This window comes from Lathamus discolor, chromosome 10 (genome assembly GCF_037157495.1).
Source record: "Lathamus discolor isolate bLatDis1 chromosome 10, bLatDis1.hap1, whole genome shotgun sequence".
Lineage (NCBI taxonomy): Eukaryota > Metazoa > Chordata > Aves > Psittaciformes > Psittacidae > Lathamus > Lathamus discolor.
In genome coordinates, this window is record NC_088893.1 from 12,398,351 (window position 1) to 12,418,509 (window position 20,159).

Below are 20,159 nucleotides of genomic sequence, written 5' to 3' on the forward strand. Positions count from 1 at the left end.
TTTTTTTTGTTTTTTTTTTTTTAAACCTTTTAATCTAAATCTAAGCCAAATCTTTTCATTTATAAGATTGGTAAAATACATGGCAGAATAATTTTGAAATGGGAAACTGATGGGGGAAATTCATTTTTTACAAACAAACTTCTGAAGAAGTAAACTGGAGATATCATCAAAATCAAAGCATTTCTATACAAAACCCCTGTTTTGCAGAACAGCTTTTCCTGTGAAAAGCTGTGCAGCTGGGGAGTTGCTGGGAAGGGCTGTGTGAGGCAGGCAGAGGAATGCTTGCAAGGAGATGATTTCATTGACACATGTCAACCGAACTCACGTGGCTCACGGCCCCAAATTTTGCATCTCAAAAACCTTCCTTGCTCTTTTTGGAGATTGGGGGTAGCTTTGTTCATGCATCCAGGAGACTGGAAACAGCCAGAGACGGGCAGCAACCATGCAACATGGTTGGATGGATTTTCAGCCTTTATTTAAATGTCACTTTGTCAAAATCCTTTTGGACACTTTTCTTCATAGCTCAAATCCTGCCCTTGTATAGGAAGGTCGGGCGCCTCTGGAGCTGGTCTCAGCAGAGTCTGATGTGAGAGGCGATGTCTGTTATGCCTGGCACCAGCCAAGCATGTCTGATTATTCAGAGGGGAATTGGATGGCAGTGCTGAGCAATAGCTATTAAACTGGGTACCTGTAGATCCTACTCAGTATGCCTGTGTGTTACAAGCCTACACAGGCTTCCACAGTGTCTGGTACCAGCAGGCGATGTTGGTGTCATACCATGGATTCTGTCATCATAATTATCATCACACCCCACCCTCCTACCTTGGTGTGATTTGCTGCCAGTGTTGTACTAGCAAAAGTAAAGGGGAAAAAAAAAAATCACGGTGTTTCCAATGTACAGATAGCAACAGAAATGTTTGTATGGAAGTTGTGACTGGAGTAATCTTGGTTGTTAGACAGCTTTAAGTAGGATTTAAAATAGTCAAAGATGCCAAAACAAATAGCAATGAGATAGATGGTCTATTAGGCACAGCTTGTTTAAACCACTCAGTGCAGGAAGATGTTTACTTGGTTTGTTGTGCATTGGGAGTGCTAAATGAGAGAAAAAAAAGGGTACGGCCTTGGTGGGACACACCGTCAAGGAATGGGCCAGCACCAGTTTTCAAGTATAGCACTGGGTAAAGCTTTTAAAGGAGCTGTATCTGCTCAGTTCTTCTTTGATTGTTGGTCTTGGTCTTGGTCTTCACCCTGTTCAGTGTCCCACGTGGAGGAAAGATTCAGCACTGTGTTCTGAGCCTAGAGTCCAGCCACATTCTCACTTGCACTTCCATGAACTAGAGAAGCATGATCCCAAAGGCTGGTCCTTATGCTTTTATCTTTGACTCCTCGGTTGATTTTGATGTTTTTCCAGAGCAGGACCTTTGTCCTGATTTTTCAAACATTTAAATCTCAGTCTGGTGTAAGTATCTTATTGATAGAGCTGGAGGAGGTACATTCACTCTTTGGTCCCAAAGTAGGCTACCAAGACGCCTAAGGTTCTGGGGGAACCAATGACTGCTACTTAACGCTTGGGCCACTGGAGCTGAGATGCCATTCACACCTTCCAGGCATGTGAATAAGTCGTGCAAGCAGCTTTTATTAACGGCATCACATTTCTCTCTTGAAGTCCCAGTGTGAGTCCCAGTGGGAGAACATATGGCTGTTGGGAGAGGGGCCACAGCAAAGCAAACGGCCAAAGGCAGGCGATGTGTGGGAGAACACATGTTCTGCCGGCCAAAGGACAAGCACATCTCCTGTTCTGGCCAAATGTGGAATTTGGCCTGTTCTGGGAACAGAAGCTCCTTCCCTAACTCCAGCAATGACCTTTGCACATGTGACATTCAACACAGAAAACCGTAATTGCATAAACTAATGATTTGCAGAGAATGAGCTTTCCTAAGGCCATGTAAAAATGGCCGGTGTTTGTCAGCAGCGGGTAGATACAGAATACAGGCGTTTCAGGGCCAGCTGGGTTATGTATTTTTAAGTCAGTCTGCTGTGGTAAAGCTCTAAGTGACCAAACTCTGCCCTGGGAGTCCTGGCTGCGTGAGGTGGCTGCCTCCTTACAGCCGTTGCTTGCCTCAACTCCCACCAGTCAGCTGAAGGTGTTTTCTTGTATTCTTTTTACTGGTTTTGTTTCTGTCTGTGTAATTACTTATTCACTTGTTTCCTAAAGAGAAAAGAAGCCAAATAAAACCAATTGGACAGAAAAAGAGATGAAGAACTGCTTCAGTACTGGAGAACATCAGGAATTAATTTCTGATATCCTTGCCTTGGTGCAGTCCAGGCTTCATTAAAGCATTTGGAAAACTCCTCCTGGCAGTCAAGCATGCGGTGGAATAACTTGCATCTCCCTATAGACTGAACCAGTACCTGCCTCTGGGTTTGGCTGGTCTCATTTAGAAATGTTTGTGTTGCTGCTGCATGGAAGGGACTCTTTGTACAATCTTTTGCATAACAAAGCAGGGTAGAGTTTCAGCAAGGCAAACAGCAACAAACCAGCTGAGGAGTTGGTGAGGCCCTGCCACAGCTGATTGACCACTTGGAGAAGCAGAGTGAGAAGATGGTGGGACTGTGCTCGTGACTGTGAAAATAGGATCTGACCTTGGTGCTTAAGTCTCCACCATAGAAAGATCTTGGTCACAGAGGTAAATGGATGGATCTGGCCATGCAATCATCCTCATCCTTAAGCAAGCTGTGCACCCCCTTCCGAAAACCCGTATCTGGCCTGGGTGTGTGATGTGGTGCTGTGATTACTGAAGGACACCCAGAGCCTGATGTGGTGTTTCAGATCTCGATCAGCCAAATAAGCTGAAGTTACAGTGAGCTAGCTGTGACAGCCTGACCTAGGGAAATGTGTCTCTGCAAATGCCTGGTGCTGCCAGCCACGTGGGCTCCCCTGGGAAGCAGCGGATGGGAGCTACACCAGCATGCAACTTAATTTTCATTAGAAAAGGTGGGAGCCTCTTAGGCTATGGTGAGATTGACAAGTTGAGACAATTGAAAGAAACACTTCCAGGAATTTAGCTCTTCACCATCTCCTGAATGGATAACATGCACACTGCAGGTCTGCTGGAGATTGGCCTGCAGTGGCTCCGGTGGGGTGGGCGATTACGTGCTACCGTTGCCTGCAGGGACATTTAGTTTAGTTTTGTTAAATAGATCAAGTAATACCTAGGGCATGACACGTGTCATGGGGTGGAGATGATGGACAAACTGATCTGGTATGCTGCTGGAAACCTGCTCTGTGCCCTGTGTGCAAGCTGTGATGTTAAGTTTTTTAGGTATCTATCTGGTGGGAGAGCATGGACTGCTTCTTCCAGTGTAGATGGAGTCCCGCAGTATTAGACATGGCATTATTCTCACATGCACATAATTATATGTAGCAACTACTTTTAAATAGTTTGAGGCAATGTAATGACTGTAATTAGGCTGCCATATACAACATGAAAAAAACCCCAACCCAAAACACAGAACACATTGAGCCAGGACCTTATTAGTAAGAGAGGAAAGTTTAAACAACCTGAACATTTATTACGTGCTTTATGAAAGCTAATGGCCTAGTGCCGGCTGTTCCCGTGGTTTGACACCTGCAGGTATGACTCGCGGTGCAGAGGTGCTGGAGCTGCAGCAGTCCCCTCCTGCTTGTCTTATCTCACTCTGGAGTGATGTTGCAGGTCCCTGGCCCTGACAGGCTCTGCTAACCCCCAGACAGCTCTTGAGCTTGAGATTTTCAGCAGAGCAGGCTCGCTCCTTGGGCCCAAAAGAAGAGGTAAACAGCCTGCACAGTGAAGTAGGAAGTCACAAGAGCAAAGAGAGCCAAAGGCTGTTGTACCAGCAAAGCCCAGCTTGTCGCTTTACCCTCCCATGGAGCACCACGCTAGCACTAATTCTCATGCGGCGGCCAGCCCAGGCTTTAGCAAGCCATGATTGCTGCACTGGGTTTACTAGCAGGTTCCCATAGCACTGCCCTCCCTGGACATCCGCTTCTCCTCTGTACTTGCTGCCATCTGACCTTTGTGAGTGACTTGACTGGGAGAGGCTGCTGGGTGTTTACAAGGAGCTTTGCTCCTGTTTCAGCTCCTGTGCCCACAATGGCAACACGAGTGAATCTTTAAACAGGCAGGCACAGGAGGGAGGGGAAGGATAAAAACTCTGAATAATGACTGAAATGTCAGACATTTATTATTAAGTTTGTCCTGATGTTGACAGCTGAACCCATTAAAAGCTGCCTTGATCAAAAAAGCCAAAGGCAGATCCGATTCTTAAATATCCCACTTGTTCTTTTTGGCCCAGTTTTTGAAGTCTTTAGAAGAAAATATAACTTAAGAAAATATTTACAGGCATGGGAAATGCAGGATTTTGTCATGGCTGGTGGCTTCACAGGCCTGCAGGGGGCAAGGACAGCAATTAAAGAGCAGGAGGGCAAGCAAATTCTCACCTCTCCTTTGCAGTGATATTGTTAGTCTTAAAAGTTGAAGTGTGAGTAGTTAGGGCCGGATGAGCAAGAAGTCACCAGTCTCAACATAAGGCTTTGAGGAGCTCTGGACGCTTTCAGGATGTTAAAGTAGTAGTTGTGAGCCAGGCTGAGGTTTAACAGGCATTGCTGGGAGCTATAAAGGTGAAACGATCAGTGCTGTGTTGTGTGTGCCAGTGAAGCAGAAATGCCAAAGAACTGCTCTGAATAATGAATGATCTTTGCAGGTCAAAGCCTCCTGTGAGAAGGCTGGTAGAAAGGGCTCAGCATCAGCCATAGATTTCAGGTTTGGATTAGGGTAAGAATAGAAGACAGCAGTAGGAACAGGGAGAAGGATAGAAAATCTGACCTAGCAGGAGAGGTGGAAATAAAATGGTTTACTGAAGACTGAGGCAAAAGGGAATAAATGAGAAGCTCTTCAAATGTGTGAAAGCTACAGAAAAGAGAAGAAAAAAGCTTTTTTTTCTCTGTCATGGCTAGGGGAAGATGCCATGAGCATAAGCCAAACCAGAAAGACACAGATTTGAGAAACGGTTTCTTGAAGAAGTTGTAGAAGGCTGTTATTGAAAGTCTTAAAAAAGAAATTGGAAAGGCACGTGATACAGCTGGTTGCGCTTTGAGCTCCTTGGGCTTCTTCAAGCTTTATTTTTCATGAGTGCATCAATCTGTAGTTATCACTGTGAAGTTAGAGAGATTCACCTCCAGAGCTGCAGAGTTGAACACTGCCAGAGCCAGCTCTGAGGGCAAAGTTTTGAGCTGAGACCTCAGACCTTGGTGGCTGAGTGCCGAGTAGCAAACAGAAGCTGTGAACAGAGAAAAGCATCTCTTGGTATTTAATTAGGTTGCTTGTAAATGAGTGGAAAACCAGACACTTCACTGGTTTCAACATGGCTGGGCACATACAGTTTTTTCTGACTCCTGGTTCAAGGAGGGGTGGCACATTGTGACCAAGGCCTCCAGCTCAGCTGACGTGATCCACATGGTCTCTGGGGACAGTTTAAGATCCTCTGTATCCAGCCATGAGATGAGGATGGGACCCCCTCCTTCAAGGAGCAGCTCCTTGCCAACATAACTCCTGCCTGGCTCTGCTGATGGGGACGTGGTCTGAGTCCTTGGACAGGGACCAAGCTTGGCAGGGACCAAAGCTACACAGTGGACTGCCAGGCTGTCAGACCTGCCAGCAAAACTACCCAAAAAGCCCAATTTTGAGGTCAGATGTTAGGGGGGTTATAGGGGGACAGGGAAGATAAGAGTGGATGGCAGTCCCTGTGTGGCAGTTCACATATCTACATGTCTCTTCATGTTCATGGTGCCCCTGGGAACTGTACAAGTATGTTCTTGTGATGAAAGACATACTGTGCTGGAAGTATAGTGCTTGGCTAGATGGACCTTTGGGGCTAGAACAGCCATTCCTATGTACTCATTTAAATTTCATTGATTTTTCTAAAGAATTATTTCTCCCTTGGTGGTCTAGAAATAAAACCTCTTGCCCTGACTGGTGCAACAGCCTCATGGGTTCTATCTATTGACAAGGAGGTTTTCACACTCTGTCTTGACATGGGCAAGCTATTCTTCAACATGCTCCATCTGAGAAAGAGAAAATTACATTTATACACCTCCTGCCGCTTCCTGTTATATTTCCCCTCCTGGCTTTCCAGAGGCAGGTGTTAGTGCAAGATCCCATCTACAGACTGGCCAGTGAGTTTCCCAGCATCAGGTTTTCACAGGAATATCTCCTCATGATACAGGCAATGCCCAATTAGGCGTATTGCCAGGCTACGAGTTTGCAGTGATATTTTTAGTTTTCCTCTGAGGTTCATTTTTGTCTCCAGCTTTATCTTGGCTGAAAGAAAACAGCCTGTGTGGCTACTCTTTGTGCTCTGGTCTGATTTCTGGCTCGTTTCTCATGGTGCAGTCAAACGTGTGCAAAGCAAGTGAGGACACGGAGTTGTGCTGACCCTTTTGCACAGAGTGTGTGTGTCAGGCTGGTGACCAGGAGCCAAGGCTCTCTCAAAGGACTCTTCAAGCTCAATGCTTTGAATAGCAGCAACAGAGAGGGAGCGTGGAAGCAAGTGTGATGACCCTGCAGGTGTATGGCAGCAGGTTTGCTGGGCTACCTGAGGATAATGTGACAAAAGTACCATTTTCCATCTTCCGCTTTGATTAGGACCTTTCTGGCCATTGCATGTATATTAGAAGCTATTATACATATGGGTCAGGGTTTTGGATGAGGAAGCCTTCATGGGTTTCAGAATTGTAACCACACTGTCTCCAGCACGTACGTTCTCCAGCTGCAGTCTTTGAAGACCCAGCTCTGGAGCTCATTTCCTTTGTTTATATTTTCGTGGGTCATCGCAGCACTGTTTTCCAGAAGCAAGTGAGAATTGTGGACCTAGATTAGCTGCAAGATCCTGAAAAGTGATCTTGCGTCACTTGTGGAGGCTGTACATACCATCTACTGCCCCCATTAACAGGAACTTGTTTGCATGGGAAAGGGCTTCTGCTGGCAGAGCTGGTTACTGGGGGTGACTTTGCTCTCATGAGCTTTATTCCTGAGAGTGGCACTTCAAGTATGCAACTCTAAATATGTTTCCTTGTCCAGATGTCCTATTTAGGCCAAAGCCTGCACTTCGCCTGGAAAAGCATGGACATGCTTCTGCAGACAATTAGCTGCCTCCAAGGCAGGAATTATTTCTAAAAGCAGTTGGATTGGGATAGGAAACGTGCCAGAGCTGGAACCAGAAGATGCTTGTCTGCCCTAATGTCTACAGTGGTGATCTGAATTTTTCTTAATGGCTTTTGGGGAAGCTAACTGTAACCAGATAGCTGCTTTCCTTTGCCAAGAACTTGGGGATATTTGTGGCCCTGGAGTAAGAAGGAACAGCAGAAACAATAGAGCACTCATTATGACTGAATCAGTCTATGCTTAATCTTTCAAGCAATTTTTCCAGAACACCTTGACCTGGAACTCGTAGTTTATTTGCTATATTCATCTCTTTTGCACCGTCAGGCAGACTGGAAAGCTCAGGCATGTTAGTGATTGTTTCTAGGCACCAAAATTAGAAGCTCTTGTTGAATTGGGTGGCTGAGCAAACAGCACTAGGGCAGTCAGGGAAGGCTTGCAGGGCAGAAATGCAGTGGGTTTGTCCCTGCCTGTTTTCACTTGGTTTGCTTTATGACATTATAGTCCAGTCTTTCATGTTCCCTGGAGCCTCCCAAATAGGGTGAATGTGTGTGCCATTCTCTAAAGCATTCTATCCACAATGGCAGGCCAAGACCTATGCTTTCCTCCTGCCCTGCACTATATCCTCTTAGGTTCTGCTGGCGGTTGGAGGAGAGGAGCTGAGCCCTAGTTCAGATGTTTTGCTGCGCTGCTGCTGGCTGGCAGCGATGCAGGTGCAGTGTCCTGAACCAGCCAGGAAGGCCTGCAGAGGTGGGGAGAGTCACATCTGGCCAGCCCCTTTCTCATCCCCTTTCAATCCCTGTTTAACTCATCCCCTGCTGTCAAACCAGCACATGACCACCAGTGCAAGGGCTGTGGGATGTCCTTCTCTCCCTCTGCTGTGCCTTGTCTACTGCTTCAGTCCCCACTGTGTTCCAGCCCCTGATAAACCCAACTGGTGGTGTCCTGGCTTTTGCTTTCAGGATTTGGCATCCTACCACTGGAGTTAAACAGAGTCTATGCCCTTGAGGGCATTGGTGGGGGACAGAGTGCCCCAGAGTGTGTGATAGGGTGCATAAGGAAGGCTGATGTTTCTCTGTATGCATACTGACTTCAGAAAAGAGGGCTAATAGGGGGTATCTGATTAATGCATCACATCTTGGTGTCCTGCAAGTGTCCACCTGCAAGCAGGACACTTGCACTGACCTAATGTCTTTGTGGCTTCAAGCCACATTAGCACCATCTGCCAGGAAAGGAGAGCTTCCCAGCACCCTGCAGAGCAGGAGTGGGGGTGGATCTTCACCTGCTCCGTGTCAGGATGGGACAGGAAGGACGTGACCTTCTCCCAGGGGCCAGCAACCCCTATAGGGGTTTAAACTGCACATGTGATTTTTCTATTTGTGGCATCATTTTGTGGCTAGCAAAGTGCTCAAGATTTTGGGAAGAGCCTTCCATCTGCCCCTGCTGAGCCATGCTGCAACAGGTTATTGTTCTGGCATAGGTGAAGGACAGGACCCCTCTGCCTGGGAGCTTTCCAGGAGTTGTGCTTAGCTGGAAGGAAGCAGAACTTCTCAGCATTGAGTCTACCCACAATGCTAATGCCAACTGCAGTGCTGGGAGGTCTCCGACAGCATGCAGAGTGTGAGGAATCCAGCTTCATGTGCCAGCACCCTGCGGACCTGGCACTTCCAGCCCCTCTGTCCTCTGGCATAAGTGGAGTGTGCGTGATGTAGGATGGAGGCCAGAAAACTGGCGTGGAAACATTAGCAGGGCTGCCTTGATGTCTGCACTGGCTGCAGAGCACTTTAGATGCTCATCATTCCTGGAAGCTTACTGTCTTTTGATAGAACTACAAACTATTACTGTCATTTGATTTGTCTGTAACAGCTCAGAAAGACATTAGAAAGCAAAGGCTGAGATCTTCCTTCAGACTTGCAGCTCTAGTTGTGGCTGTGGTTGTCTGTGGTTATTGTGGTGTTTTCAGCCCACCAGTGAGAAGTGTCCACTCTTTAGTGATGCTGCTGCTACAGCCATATTAAGCCCCATGGACAGTTTGTGTTGGTACAGATCCACTTCTAGCTCATTTCCATGCATTTGTTAAGAACAGCTTTTCATCTAGATAGCCTAAGCTGTGGTTTAGATGAAAGGAAATTTGCAGTTTAAAAGCATCCTTCCATTTTGGTGGGACTTTTGCTTTGCAGAGACTTAACACCATCATTTCCTACTCAGGTGGGACAAGTTAGTATTTCCTTCTCTCGTCTCAAGCTTGGCAGCATAACACTGTTAACATAGTGCTGCTGCACTGTGACAGGCAACCATCTCTCCACAATGATAAAACTGTGTTTGCTGGCATCCCTGACATCTTTAGTTGAGGCTGTGGCAACAGCAGCAGCTGAAGTGATTATGTAGGTCCCATAAAGGAGAGCAGAATCTCTGCTCTGGGCATGGGAACACTGCTGTCTGTACCCTTTGCAAAAGGCCAGATCCAGGAGGTGGTACGTGGCAGCACACACAGAGCCTTTCACTGGCAGGTGCCCATGCGGTGTCTGCAATGCGAAGTTCTCTTTGCCAGCTGGCCAAACTGGGCTTAATGCACCTCCCTCCCAAAAAAGCCTCCTGGAATTGGGATACAGCCCATGGAAAGTACCCTCTGGCAGCTGCAGCACATCTGAGGAAGCCTCTGCTTATTCCAGGACTAGAAAAACAAATCTCATGTTGAAAATGTGGCTAAAATAGAAGCTTTCTTAGTGGAGAAAGGTCAGGGAAGGCTGCAGTGGGTGAAGGCAGTGCAAATGCTGCCTCTTCCAAACAGGACTGAAAATGGGAGTGTTTCAAAACTGCCAGAAATCCAGAGATGCTTCTCAGCTGTGGGCCCTGCATGCCACTAAAGTCTCTTGGTCCAGTTCTAATCCTGACTTCAGTCTGCTATCATGGCGTTATCAAGTCAAAAAACACCTCAATGGACATCGATGTTCCTTTCCATACGGGAGCTTCAGTTGAGTGTTCCAGGAGGCGGAGGGGGAAGAACTTCCCTGGCTGAATTTCACAGCAATTTTTACCAGCAGAAAAGTTTCAATTTTAAAGAAACATGGTTTTGTGATCAGGAAGTGCTCCCCTGGGCCATCTGTCCTTGCTGTCTGGTTTTCATCACTCTTGTGACATTCCTGAGGCTTGGCAGAATCCAGGGCTGCTTTGGAGGCATTGAGCAGGATGTGACCTTGCTTTGAAAAGCTTCCACCTGAACAGCAAATCCTGGCAAAGGAGTGCTGGAGGGATGTTCCCTGTATGGCAGGAGGAGGGAATGCATTGCTTGTGCAAACCACCTGCTCCTCCTCTACATAGATGTGCTGGTGCTCCCCAGGGTGGGCAGGCAGGGAGCTGGTGTGGGGCTGGGCCATACGGGTATCTTGCTCTGTGAATTCCTGGTTGCTGCAACTGGCATGGTTATTTTTGGTGTTTCCCACTTTGCCATTCAAGCAGTTATTCTGAGCAATGTGGTGGTGGGGCTGACGTTGCATTGCTCCGTGCCCTCATTTTCCCAGGCAATAAATGCTGACCCCCCTGTTAGTACCATCCTTTGGGGTCCTTCTCATCCACTGTGTGCCTGTGAACCCCTTGGCCTTTCCCACTGGCCTGGCTGAGCCCTCTGGCAGCAATCAGAAGGGAAGGAGGATGGAGGCGGATGGCTGAGCTCTTCCTGTGTTTTGGCGAGTCCTGTTTTTCCCCAGTTGCATCATTTGAAATGTGCTCATGGCTCTCCCAAACACCCACTGCCAGAAGTGCTGCCCTTGGAACGTGGCCTGAAAGGCTGCAGCTATTTAGACAGATGAAGAAAAGAATTGAAACCGTTACCCTTCCTCCCATCACTCTCCCTTTTGCTCTATCCCTGTCAACTCACCAGCACTGGGAACAGCATCAGGAGACACAGGGAAGCAAGCTGGTGTCTCAGAGAAGTCATGTTGGCTGCCAGCAGGATGGCTCCAGGCTCTGCTGGTGATCAGATGGTGGAGGAGCAGCTGAGATGAAGTTCTTCTCTCCTCAGCTTCAGGGATGGATCTTTATGGGGGCAGAAGACTGGCTTTTGAGGATGAGTCTCCTATAAATAAAACTAAACCTGGTCTAGGGGTTGGTAAAACATCTTTGCACCTGTTAAAGCTTCCTCAGGTTTGCACTTGGTCAAGCCAAAACCAGAATATGGACAGCAACCGTTCCCTCCAGGAAACCTGCTGCTGGTTCTGCCTCATGCATCCCAGCAGTGCGGTACCTACAGGGTGGCCCTTGATCTGGTGCCTCCCATAATCTCAAGCCTGATGTGGACCTTGCTGCTGAATGGATGTGGCTGACATTTAGCAGGAATACTAGTTCTGTCAGAGCAGTGCCTGGGGGGATGCAGTCTGCACTCAACCATCCAACTGACGTGACCGACCTGCTGCTTTGCAAGCTTGGTCAGCACCTTGCTTCATCAAAGAAATATTCTTGGCTAATGCAGGGTGATGTTTTCCAGAAATGGCACAGACAGGAAAGATGTTTTGCTTGGCATAAGCTGGCCTCGGTGCATTCTCTTCAGTGTTTTGAGTGGAAGAAGCCAACTTGGATGAGTTTGGAGCTAAGCTGGGTTTAGCCATGCCACAAAGTCCAAAAGCAGTGAGCAAACAGCGTGAGGATGCTCAGCCTCCCCTCCTGCCAGCCCCACTTGCAGAGACCTCTCCAGCTAAAAGCTATGCTCTGTTTCTCATGATGCAGCAGAATCAGAAATATCCCAGCTGCAGGAGGCACGCTTCCAGGATCCCCTTAATGCAAAGATGTTAAGGCAATTTACAGTCTCAAGCCTATTTGGGGCTACCACCTTCAGTGCATTAATTTTACATATGGGCAAAGTGAGTCGTTTTCCCTCTCTCCCTCGACCGCAGCCAGACTTGTTGGCAGATCTGGGATGTGGAGCCCGTGCTGCCCTCCCTCCCCGCTGCAGCTGGTTGCATTTGAAATTTCAAGCGAGAGCTAGAGCTTTCTCTCAGGCTGATCCTGCAGGTTTGTGTGTTTCAGCCCCTTCTTCAAGGAACATAAAGAGAACTCGAACACATCTTTCTAACCACAGCTAAGTTCAGCATTTGCTAAGGATTTGGTTTGTCCAAAAGTATGAATAGCCATTTACTTGAGGGCTGTAATTCATGGGGGACCTCAACAGTGTTCAACCCCCAGCCCCGACCGCTCTGTCCCAGGCTGGTTTCAGTTGAGCACCTCCGCTAACCCACCGCAGCGGCTCTCGGATCGCTGCAGGGCTGTAAGCGGCGGCACCGGCACCCCTCTGTGCTGCTCCCCGCCTGCCCCGGCCGCGCATCCCTCCAGCCGCGAGCTCCAGCTGCGGGATCGGCTCCTGCACCGGCTCAGGCGGAGCAACAGCGGCCTCCAGTGCCGAGATATCCCTTTCTCCATCCCTCACCCCGCGTCCCGCTGCCCTGGGCTCCGCATCGCCCCTCCCGCCGGCCCGCAGCCCCATGGGTGCCAGCAGCAAAGCTCACCGGGGCCGCGAGAGGAGACAAATGGGCTTTGCCTGGAAAAATCGAGCCTTTTTGTTTTTCCGATGCACCGGGTAGCTGTGACCTGCAGGACGAGTCTGAGGTTGGTGGCTCTCAGTGTACAGGGACCGTGTGATGCGCTGGTGTATGGACCAGGCTGGAGACAGGTCGGCATGGAGGTGGCTTGTTGGACTCCTCCTCCTGGCAAATGGTCGTGGATCAAGGGCTTTAATGCCCTCTATTTAACAAACACAACTGCAAGTCGTGAGAATGCTAAAATCTCTCATTGCTTGGATGCTGGAAAGGAAATCGAAATTCTTGATGCAAAAGAAGAGCCTCTTTGTTATGCTGGAGCCTGGCTCTCTCCTTGGGCATGTCTTAGCCTTGTCTCTGGGGCTCCACCAGTAATTTTCTCTCAGCTCCTATGGCCATTACCAAAACAAACTGTATTTTCTAGGAAGATATTTCAAATGTCAGGGAAAGGGGGCTGCTATGTGTGAAAGAAATCCCAGTGCAAGACATGGCAATGCTTCTGTTTTATTAGGAGTACAGATGAGAGACAGCTTTGTGCTGTCTTCTCTGGAACAGTTGTACCTTTTAGTTTTGAGTGGAGTTGGACGAAGGAGAGGGCTTCTGGCACATTCCCCTGTTCTTTATGCGCACATTAGTGTTTCTTTGCCTGGAAGAGATGTAAAAATACGCTAGAGAATGCCTTCCGGTCCCTGATACACAGAAGACCCTGGCTTGGAGTACAAGGAAAGAAGGAGAGAAGGGAAGGAAGAAAGGAAGGAAAGTACTGCTTATATTATCATTTAAGTAATATTCACAGTCAGTAAGGCCACATATTCTTGACAGGGAGTTCACTGTTGCTATGGACATGTATTAATTGGTTCCAAGAAGCTCAAGAGCTGGTGATTTCTGACACCTCCTGGCAGAATAATTCACCTCTGTGCTGTAGGACAGCACTAAGGCACCTGTAATCTCTGTCTGGATGCAGATGATAAAGGTTGTGGTTTTGTTTTGTAGGTTTTTACAGGCTAATGCTTGCCATTGTGTCTTGCTTGGACTTGGGCTTCTCCCAGCCTCCTCCTCCAATTGCCTCACAGCAAAAGCAAGGAAAATACTAAAAAGGCACCTGCAAAAAAACAGCTGTTATTTTTTACCATGTAGTAGACCTAATTGCCATGAATTGTTCCATTTTCATGTGGAATCATGATGTTCTCTTTGGAAAGACAAACCCATGTCTCAGGTGCATAGAGAAATGCTGGTTGGATGATTTTCAAGCTGTTTTGTGTTTTGCAAAAAGATTTTGCACTCTGGTCACAATGAAGTGACCAAAGGCGACAAGTGAGACACTGGTGCTGCAGGGACCAGCCAGATGCTCTCTCAGTAGTTATTCCCAGATTCCTTGCAGGCCTCCAGCTCTTGTCAGACTGGCTGCACACACAGAACTGCAAATGACACTTCATCTGCCTCTTGGCTATCTGACTTTTCCCCATGGACTAAAGCTTTATAGATGAGGATGCTCCATTTATCTCTCCCCTGAGACATTTGGTGCCAGGCAGGTTCAAACTCCTGGTGCCTGGCCAAGATCACCCAGACAAGGAGACCAAACGGCCGCTGTTCCTAACCCTAAAACTTCTTCTCTTGGGAACATTACAGGGGAGCTGCAAAGCTCAGGGCTTTGACCCGCAGGAGCAGCACATTTCCAGTTGCAGCTCCTTAGAGCTTGCTCAAATGGGAGTTTGAAGAAATACGGGGATGAAGTGCCTATCAATGCAAAGTGAGCGTCAGCACCAGCTTTCCTCCCCCGACTCCTGGCCAGCTCTGGATACATCACCGGCTCAGTCTTTTTCTTTCTATACCCCAGACTTTCCTTCTTGTGACCACCTCTGGCTCTGCACCAGGGAGGGATGTAGCATCCGCAGTGCCACTTCACTCCCTGTGTAGCTGGCTTTAAAGCCTTCCTTGCTCTCTTTACCCCACTCTTGGTTCATGGCCAAAGTCCTAATGATGTTGTGTCTGACGAACCTCCCACCCCCATCTGTTGTACAATACAACCGGCAGCTGGTGCTGGGCTGCTGGCTTCCAGCATGGTCATTACCACCCTGCCATGCGTGCTGGGTCATTAACCATGGCGCCTTTGTTCAGGAGATCCCACTCAGCATGTCTCTGCCTGACTGCATCCTTTATAAATGCAAACCCAGCATTTGAACAGGCCAGAAGCAGAATATGGGGCAGCAGCCTGGCTTAATGAAGGGAAGAGGAGACAACCAGACCAACAATTGTTATCCAAGCTTTTTTTTTCCTGGTGATCTGGACTCCGTTCTTGTTACCGCAGAGCTGCTCCTAAAAGCAGAATTTGGCTCCACAAGCCCACTCATCCAGGGGTTGAAAAACTGGAATTTGAGCTTCTGTTAGAAATGTCTCTGCTGATGGCAGATGGGTGTGTGAGCCTGATCACCCCAAATCCCTGCCTCCACCAGGTAAAGTCAAGGATGAAGCTCCCTTAGCCTCACAGACTGGGGCAGCTGGCTACAGATGAGACTCAATCTTCCCAACAGAGATTTTCAAACCACCTAATAGCATTGAGCTGGAAGTAATTCCTTCACTTGTCTGACACAGAGCACTCCCAATGTATAAATATACTCAAAATTAGCTAGGGCCCAAGCCAGATTAAATGAATCAAATCTTGCCAGAGACATTGCTAGCATTTGGACCTGGCCTTCTGCTAAGACAGTGCAATCTGGCACCAGCACAGATTAAATATAAGGCTCATTCTTAAAAATACCCAAATTGTACCTTTTCATATGCAGAGAACAGAAAGCAGAGCTCAGCTATAAGTTACTGGGGCAAAAAACCATAGTTTTTGCTCAGCCACCACACATTTGAGGTCACTTGGAAAAACGTTTTTCCGCCTGCACGCTTGATCTGGGCAGGCTTTGAGGACTTTGTTATTTGAGTTCCTGGGCACCCTCCAGCACCGTCTGAGCAATCCCTGCAGTTTGGCAGCCGCAGGTAAGGGGAGATTTTGGCTGTGTGGTCCCTGCTCGTGGGCAGCTCGTGTGGGACTTATTTCACAGGCAGAGTCCAAGTGCTTGGAGCAGCGGGTGCAGCATCGGCGTGGGAAGCCAGATCCGTGCCAGATGTGCCAGGCTCGCTGCCCATGCTCCACCCAGCTGCATGCAAACAGCTCGCTTTCTAGGAAATCCCAGACATCTGTAGTGGCCCTCGCCTGTGTGGTATTTAGATGTGCAGGAGGTCCAGGTACTCACAGGTTCTGAAAGCACAGCATACACTCGTTGTCGTATAGGAGGTTGTCTGTGCCGCAGATGGGGTCGAAGATCTTTGCACAACCCTTTCTTAGGGGATAATTGCCACAAGCTGCCTGGAGACACAAAAGGGTAATGCTGGAAATATTAAACATGCTTTCAATTTACCAGAGGACCTTTGCATTCACATAGTTTGTATATCTTAATAACCCATCACTACTTGCCCGGAGCTCTGCTCTGAGCTTTCAAAACCACTGTGACTGCCTGTCACCAGTCCCGTGGCCAGTTGAAGTCCACCAGGCACTGCTGCACAGCCTTAGGAGTAACAATATTGAGTAATGCTCCATGGAAGGTGCCTGATCATGTTCTTCACGGTTTTTATTTTTATGCCACAACAATACCTTCCCTCACACTTGCAAACCAGAGAGAAAGGGAAGCTCTTATCTTCTTGGCAGGTAACAGCAATATTCAGCTCTTTATTAATAGCTTTTCCCACTGAGTGTGAGGAAATGCAGTGAGAAACCAGTACTGTCTCTGGGATTTTGCTGTGACATAGCAGGTAGAAGGAGGATCCCAGGCACTGGCATCTCTGGGCTCCCAACCCAGCAGCTCACTGTACTTCACTGTATTTAGCATCTTGGCTCCCCAGTGTATGGTTTAGTGCTGCCTCACTAAAGCTGGACATATCTTTGTGCTACACGAAAGTAGGAGCCTTCACCTCTGTTCCTTTGCCAGCAGCTCCATGCATCTCAGCGTTTCCTAGGGAAAGAGTGAAGAGAGAAGGCAATTTAACACCCATCACTCAGGCTGGTTTGAAGGTGGACCTAGTAAAGATGCTTTAGGCTGAAGACCGTGTCTTCACTCAAACACCTTTATCCCAGCAAACAATTTCTTCTCTTGGATCTCCCCTAATTTGCATTAGGATCCCTCCCAGCTGCATCTGCCTCTTTCCCTTGGCAGAAGCACCATGATGGTGCAAGGCCCTGTTGATGACAGATGCATACTTCCAGCGACTTTCCCTTCCAGCTGATAGGGAGCAAAGGTGGCTTTTGTCATCTCTTATGACATGTTCATGGGTAACCAAGAAACTCCTGCTGAAGCTGGATGAGTGCTGGAATAAATCCAGGGTGATTTTCTGGTGTCAGTGGGTTTGTACCACAGGGAAGCAAAGCAAAATTTAAATTGCTGAAGGTATCTATTAGAAGGAGAAATGGTTGGACCCTGAGGTCTTGTGCCAAAGCTGGTGGGAACAAGCCAGGACTTTGGGTTGTTTATGGATCCAGAAGTCAGCTACATGGGGGATTTAGACTTTATCTGTATTATTAGCCAATGTGGTCCAATAGCAGTGGGTCTGTACAGTGAAACTGTTTGGTGCTGAAGACTGGATAGCCACACTTCAAATATTTCAGGGATTTCACTTTGGCCTAGCACTGGTCCAGACCCAGGAGCTCACTACATGCTCAGTTCATCTGAAATGAGTGCAGATTTTGTGCTGAGACAGCTCTGCAATAGCACAGTAAATAGGATGATGGAGGACTTGTTTCAGAAGCACCCTCCTCCTCCAAACGAACCCACTAACTCAGAAATCCCTGGTGAGCAAGACCTGAAGAGCAGCAGCAGCTCATGTTCTTACCCCTCTGCACCATATGGGATTTTGAAAACACAGTTGGCTTAAATGATGACTTTGGTAATGAGAGCTGCATTTTCCCTTGCACAGATGAGTTTCCTGTCTTCTTGAGTTTGCTTTTTTAAAACCAGAACAGCACCTATTCACTCCAAAAGAACTGTATTGCTCTAGAAATCACCAGCTCCAGGCCGAGCCCTAGCCCTGAAGGGAGAGTGTCAGCCCATTTTTGGGAGGTCTGCTCAGCTTTGAGAGTAGGTGCCAAGCATCCTCTTGAACCCTTTGCTTTAGGTTTTCTCACAGACCACTGGTTTAATCCACATTGGCCATTGCAGCATTCTCTGGTATTCCCTGCCCAGGGACACAGCAAGGTCCCAGCACCGGCTGGTGCATTCCCAGGCTCACCTCCGCATGAAGCAGACGTGGGAGCTTTAGCAAGGAGAGGAAATGGCTCCTGAGCAAATTGTTGCACTCACCTTGGTAGCAGCAGAACGCCAGGGAGAAGAGCAGAAAAACACCAGTTGCCTTCATAGTCAAGGTGATGCTTTGCTGGGGACAGCAAAGAGGAAACGGGACACTTCTCAGGCATTTAAAGATCCTGTCTCCGGCGGTCTGTGCTGGCACCTTTATACCTTTCCCCACTTCTGGCACCACGCTACACGGCCAGCTGCACCCTGCAGTCTTGTGGTGACAACACTGAAATCACAGGGACAATACCAGGTGGCAAATGGCTCATTGGTGTGCGCAAGGATGAAAGCTTCTCAGAAGCCAATGGAGGTAAGGATCCTTATCGCTGGCAAGGACTGGAGCTGCATCTCAGGTGTGGGAGACAGCCTTGGGTCTGCACTGCAAGCCGGGAAAGAGTGACTTTTTGCAAGAAGGTTGGAGAAATGGGCAGGACAGCAAGTAAAATCCATGTGTTAGCATGAGGAGTGTGGCTTTGATTAACAGCCTTGCCACTGCCACTTGCAGAGCTCTGGGTGAAGATGGATTTGGTCCACGCATGCCTTTCCTGGTGTGATCCACAGGAAAGAACTGGGGTGTTGCAGCTCCTCTCTGCAGACAAATGGGGACAGCAGCAAGAACGGCTATGGGAGAGCAGAGAGCTTGGAGGTGTCAGGCTCGCTTGTGGGTGCACATTCGGTGCTGTTATTTTGACTGCACATCTGATTGCAGGCAGGCAGCTGAAACCAGCTCCTTGGGTCGGATGATGCTCCCTTCCCCTCTCCCTGCCTGCAGTTTGGAGTAAACCCTGGGGATTTTCTACGTTTACTCCATCAATGGTGCATTGCGGGGAGTGCATCAGTCCCTCGGGTTTAAAGGATTAATTAATGTTTCTAAAGCACTTTGATATCTCGGCCATAAATCACTGGAGAAGTGCAAAGCAAATTATTACTAATGGTGGCTTATGACTCAAAGACAGATTTTTAATTAGCTGAACAGGAAAAAGTCAATGCCAAGAGCAATTCAAGGAGCTGTTTGTGAGACAGAAATCTCAGCTCAATCGGCAGCTCCTCCACTGTCCAAGGGAGACCCCTGTCCAAATGTGGCTCTGGAGGATCCTTTCCTCTGCCATAAACAACCCTTGTGAGTTTGCTTTGGAGGTGATGGAGAGTTTCCCTGCTGTCATCAGGAATTCCTTCTGCTCTCCCTGGGGGACCTGCAACATGAGGCTGAAAGAACTGCTGTTAATGATATCTATTATTTTATTAACAAGGAGAGTAAAGCTGTGAATATTTGGGCTGGGTGTGAGTGGATCTCTGTGAGCAAGCATAGTACTTTAGTGTGCCTGGGATAAAGATTCTTGTGGTGTAATCACTCTCTGAGGAGTAAGGGTGGGAGGTATGATCATTTTTTATAACTGAAAGAGGTTCATCTGGATCCAACACTGTCCCCTGTTACTCCTCCAACACACCTGCCAGTGTAAGTAAAGCCAAGTAGGTGCCAATAGGTGCTTTTGTCTCACTTCCCAAAGCTGGAAGAGGACTTAGCAAGAGTGTTGATGGTTATATGCCAGGAAAACTGGGGAAAAGATTTTGCTTTTCAATCTGTAACACATGCAAATAGAGCAGTACTGAAAAGAGTTTCTCTGATTACCCCTGTCTGGGATGTGCCCACTCCTGGTAAAACACGTTTGCACCTTTTTCAGTTTAGAGATCCTCACTGTAGCCAGGAAATGTGATACTTTTGATTGTCCAGAAACAGAAACATCTTTTCTCAGGTTCTTTGGAAACATCTAGGCACATTTCCAAACTTGAATTTGATGGGTAAACCCTCAGTGTTTACGACAGCTGCTCTGCAGATGGGAACTGCGTTGTCTCCTGGGGCATTTGAAGTGTGTACAACACTGCGGTTTTCTCCTGTCCTTCCTTCACGAGTCAGAAGCATCAAAGCAGAGACAGGCTCTTGACCAGCCCTTACCTCCTGGACACTTCTGTCTTTATCCTCTTATTGCTTGGGTTCCTGAAATATTTGCACTGACTTAATCTTTGTAACCCCTCTCAGAGCTATAGATGAAGTACTTTACTACTGAAGAAGGTTGAAGAAATTCCAGATTATGCGTACGATG

The 20,159-nt window shown here is 47.9% G+C and overlaps 2 protein-coding genes across 6 annotated transcripts in view; one reads left to right on the forward strand and one right to left on the reverse strand.

Moving 5' to 3' along the window:
- The window catches only part of LOC136019956 (serine protease inhibitor Kazal-type 5-like), a 110,594-nt gene that overhangs the window by 38,094 nt on the left and 52,341 nt on the right, over window positions 1-20,159 (forward strand). The gene's annotated exons all lie outside the window — the stretch shown is intronic.
- On the reverse strand, window positions 13,292-18,121 carry LOC136020081 (pancreatic secretory trypsin inhibitor-like). The gene is made up of 4 exons (XM_065690807.1): window positions 18,067-18,121; window positions 16,685-16,725; window positions 15,970-16,082; window positions 13,292-13,373 (listed from the first exon to the last, which is right to left on the reverse strand). Exons 1-4 carry the CDS (start codon window positions 18,119-18,121, stop codon window positions 13,292-13,294), a joined length of 291 nt encoding a protein of 96 aa, XP_065546879.1.

What these genes read in the sequence shown, in the direction of transcription:
- LOC136020081 (XM_065690807.1), bottom strand. Translation starts at nt 18,121, where the DNA reads ATGAAGGCAACTGGTGTTTTTCTGCTCTTCTCCCTGGCGTTCTGCTGC. An exon ending in GGCGTTCTGCTGCTACCAAG is followed by an intron (nt 16,726 to 18,066) that starts GTGAGTGCAACA and finishes CTCTTTCCCTAG; the next exon opens with GAAACGCTGAGATGCATGGA. An exon ending in ATGCTGTGCTTTCAGAACCT is followed by an intron (nt 13,374 to 15,969) that starts GTGAGTACCTGG and finishes CATCTCTTCCAG; the next exon opens with GCAAAGAAACACTAATGTGC.